Consider the following 4261-nt stretch of genomic DNA (forward strand, 5'->3'; position numbering starts at 1 on the left):
TATTTTAGTCATCTGAAATGTTTTAGTTTGTGTCTAGTTTTAGTCGACTAACTATCTTAAGATTATAGTCGACTCCTGTCTTCTGATGTCCTAACCCTGTCTGTTAACCCATTAAGACCTGAGGCCGATTCTACAAATGCCTTGTAGATCTGCTACTTTCAAAATGGTTTTCATACATTTTATTAATTTGAAAACTTGACATTCTGCATAATGAGTACTTTCTGCTTTTGGTACTTTAAGTACATTTTGACACCAATACTTTTGTACTTTTACTCAAGTACATTTTGAATTCCCGACTTTTACTTGTAACAGAGTATGTCTACACTGCATTATTGATACTTTTACTTGAGTGAATTTTTTTTTTTTTTTTTTTCAAACACACTTTTTCCACCACTTGTCTGCTGTCTCTGAACCACCTCATAAAGTAGTTAACCCTTTAATTAAGACCTGGAACGCATCTGTGTCACTTTAGATTTCTTTGGCTATTCAAAAATAGCAGATCTACAAGCTCATAGCGCGGCACCGAGTGCCGCGCTATGAGCTTGTAGATCTGCTATTTTTGAAAAATCTTGAAAAAAACAAAATTGGGGGTTTTTTTTTCAAAAAACTGTTAGGATTTAGATTTTTTTATTTATTATCGCCTCATGTCTTAATGGGTTAAATACAATGTAATGAATGTGACACCATCAGATCTACGGTCACTGGGTGCTGGTCGCAGCGTTCGCAGATTTCGAGGGGGGTCAGGGAATGATCGGCAACATTACCACTTCTCACCTTGACCTAGCTCTGAACCCAGACAACTTAACCATTCACATGCACGAAAACAACAAAGACCTGTGAGTACTTGTAACTTTAATATTAATTCAATGACTTAATCTTGGGCCTTTTTAAAACAAATATATCTATACCCTGATTTTGCCTATTTTTTTTTTTTTTTAATTGATGCGTTATGAGCTTGTAGATCTGCAAATTTCACAATAGCTTGGCAAGGCCAGCAAAGGGGAGGCCAGAGTTATGGGCCGTTCACACAAGCACTTTAAAGGAGTAGTTCGCCCAACAAATTACTTGTTTTCTATCAATTATACACCCCATGAAGCCTTGAATTCATGGAGACTTTTTGGTTTTTATCGCATTCTCTCTCTCTCTTTTATCGCGGTCTCTCCGGTAGGAGACACAAAGAGTCTCCTTTGTGTCTCCTACCGGATACATTAGCATGTTTATTGTTATCATCAAATTATTGTCTCAGGAATGAGAATAAATCAAATAAATCTCCATGAATTCAAGGCTTCGAAAATAGTCGATCTACAAGCTCACAACGCGTTGCCTTGCGACGCGTTGTGAGCTTGTACTGCTACATCTGCTACAATAGGGTATTGATGCTTTTACTTAAGTAGAAAAATTTAGTACTTTCTCCACCACTGGTCATCACAGTGTAGGTTTTCAGCTCATTGTTTGACTAACAGACTGTGGTGTGTGTGTGTGTGTGTGTGTGTGTGTGTGTGTGTGTGTGTGTGTGTGTGTGTGTGTGTGTGTGTGTGCGTGTGCGTGCGCGTGCGCGTACATGTGCATGCGTGTGTGTCTGTACGTGGGTGCGTGCGTGCATGCGTGTTTGTCTGTGCGTGCGTGCGTGTGTGTGTGTGTCTGTGTGCGTGTGCGTGTGTACGTATTGTCACACAGGGCCGGCGCATGTTCCAGCCGCTCCAGTGACGCCAAAGTGGTGGACCCAGAGGGAGCAGCTCTTACTCTGCATATTGACGAATTTGGTGAGTTCCAACACTATGTGAAGTTGATGTCGGGCAGAAACCTCCTATCTCCATATTTATTTGTTCTCCGTAAATTAATGCCCTACTTGATCATACTACGGGGTACAGTGTCACACAAGAGTATCAAAAGTAGCAGATCCACAAGCTCAAAACGCATCGTTTCACGTTTTGAGCTTGTAGATATGCTAGTTTTGCTACGTTTGAATTTTAATCCTGAAAAGTTACAGTGATATATGACTATGAGGTTTCCACCCGACAGAGGCGATAAGATACAGATACAAGAGATGAGATGTGATCTGATCCCTGGAGGTCAATGTGAACCAAACCAAGAAAAATAAGAACAGAATTGTGTGTGTGTGTGTGTGTGTGTGTGTGTGTGTGTGTGTGTGTGTGTGTGTGTGTGTGTGTGTGTGTGTGTGTGTGTGTGTGTGTGTGTGTGTGTGTGTGTGTGTGTGTGTGTGTGTGTGTGTGCATGTGCATGTGCGTGCGTGCGTTCCAGTGAGGGAACACGACGGCATTACATCCAAGCACAACATCTCAGCCGATGTGGTCTTCTACAAGACCTGCCCTGACTGCCTGGTCAGAATCTACAAAGCAAACTTCTTTGGACACGAGGGACGAGTCCTATTCTTCTCCAGTAAGCCAGCCACACACACACACACACGCACACGCACACGCACACACACACACACACACACACACACACACACACACACACACACACCTGGGGGCTTCACTTTGAGAACCAATGGTATAGACACATACACTGGACGCTCAGTCGATGCATAGTCGTCATGACAAAGTGGAATATGAGAGCTGCCTGGTACAATGACTGCTAGATCTTAGTAACACACTGTGTGTGTGTGTGTGTGTGTGTGTGTGTGTGTGTGTGTGTGTGTGTGTGTGTGTGTGTGTGTGTGTGTGTGTGTGTGTGTGTGTGTGTGTGTGTGTGTGTGCACGTGTGTGCACGTGTGTCCAGTGTGGCAACCTACATATAGCTTCAATGATAGATTTTTAAAATATATTATTCTGTTTAGATTGATGATAGGTTATTGGTTTACCTATGATCCTAGATTACTATTTCTATGCATTTGATGTATTGCCTGGTGTTTTCCTTGCTTGTTGAAATTGTGTGTATTAGGAACGGAGGGTAAACATGTGGAGGCTGACCCTGACAAGATGGCCACTGCTCAGGGTTACATTTCGAAACAAGCTGAATGTCTGAAGTTCCTGCTCGATCGTAACTACTTTCATGATGGGGTGTCTGGTAAGTCTCATTATTATCATTATTATTATTATTATTATTATTACATCATTATTCTGATGCTTTCATTCACCGTGAACGACAATTCAATAAATCGTCTCTGTTGGGTTTTTGAATTGAATGAATTTCATGGTATTTTCTTATTTTACTACCTTGAAAGAATATGTTAAAAAGGAGCTTAACTAACTATTGAACCAAGCCGGGAACACAATCGATGAAAATAAACTGAAAGTGCAATTTGGTATTACAGGAATAGTTCACCCAAAAAAAAATGTATTTTCTATGAATTACACGCCCATATGAAGCCTTGAATTCATGGAATTATTTTTAGTTCTTGACACATTCCTGAGCCAATAATTTGATGACAGGTGTATTTCCGGTAGGAAACTCAAAGAGACTCCTTTGAGTCTTAATACATGAATGATTAGGAATGCGTCAAAGACAAAAAAATCTCCATAAATTCAATGCTTCATGGGGTGTGTAATTGATAGAAAATAAGTCATTTTTTGGGTGAACTACAACTTTTTAAAAAAAGGTCTTAAAAGTCATTACATTGTAGCTTTAGAAACGTGCAGATACCTTGTATACACTTCTACTGTCTGTTGGTTTGTTTACTGTTGAGTGAGAAAACAATGTTGCACATTAAGCTAATCATCTGGGGACCCCCCAAAATAATTTGGGGGTCCTGACCCCCAGTTTGGGAACCCCTGCTGTAGCTGACAGCTGTCCTCTCTCCCCTCACGCAGAGGTTTGCCATAAGAAAGTCGTGGAGGAGGAAGCAGCACCCGCTGCACCTGCAGATGCATAAGGAGAAGCAGTGACGTACTGTACTGGAGTGGTTGTGGGTTTGAGTCCCATTGTGTTATTACATGCCCTCATCACACATGTAATACACCTGAAAAAAAAAAAAAAAACATAAAAAATAACCCATACCTCAATGTTCCATCATTCATATATCTGGCTTTGTCCGTATGTATGTATGTATGTATGTATGTATGTATGTATGTATGTCCGTGTGTCCACCAAGCTAACATTGGTGAAGCATCACGTGACACGTGACAATATGTTGAAAGGGTGTGCTTTGATTGGCTAGCGAGACGCATGACGAAATAGAGCCCTATAAATAGGTGTGTCACTTCGAAACATTGTTTACATGTTTCGAAGTGACATCAGTGCCATCAGCCAAGCTAACATGTCCAATGTTAGCTTGGCTGATGGCACTGATGTCACTCTT

At 41.0% G+C, this 4261-nt stretch overlaps 1 protein-coding gene across 1 annotated transcript; it reads left to right on the plus strand.

Annotated features, from left to right (window-relative positions):
- Positions 1–949: 949 nt before the first annotated feature.
- LOC311034049 (saxitoxin and tetrodotoxin-binding protein 1-like) lies at positions 950–3909 on the plus strand (the record flags this gene model as incomplete). Its single annotated transcript, XM_084041789.1, has 5 exons — positions 950–957; positions 1678–1763; positions 2263–2400; positions 2905–3030; positions 3774–3909. The coding sequence occupies 5 exons, from the start codon at positions 950–952 to the stop codon at positions 3833–3835; spliced, it is 420 nt and encodes a 139-aa protein (XP_083897915.1). The 3' UTR covers positions 3836–3909.
- Between the last annotated feature and the right edge of the window lie 352 nt (positions 3910–4261).

The sequence above is a fragment of the Gymnoscopelus microlampas genome, assembly GCF_963454915.1.
Source record: "Gymnoscopelus microlampas genome assembly, chromosome: 18".
Lineage (NCBI taxonomy): Eukaryota > Metazoa > Chordata > Actinopteri > Myctophiformes > Myctophidae > Gymnoscopelus > Gymnoscopelus microlampas.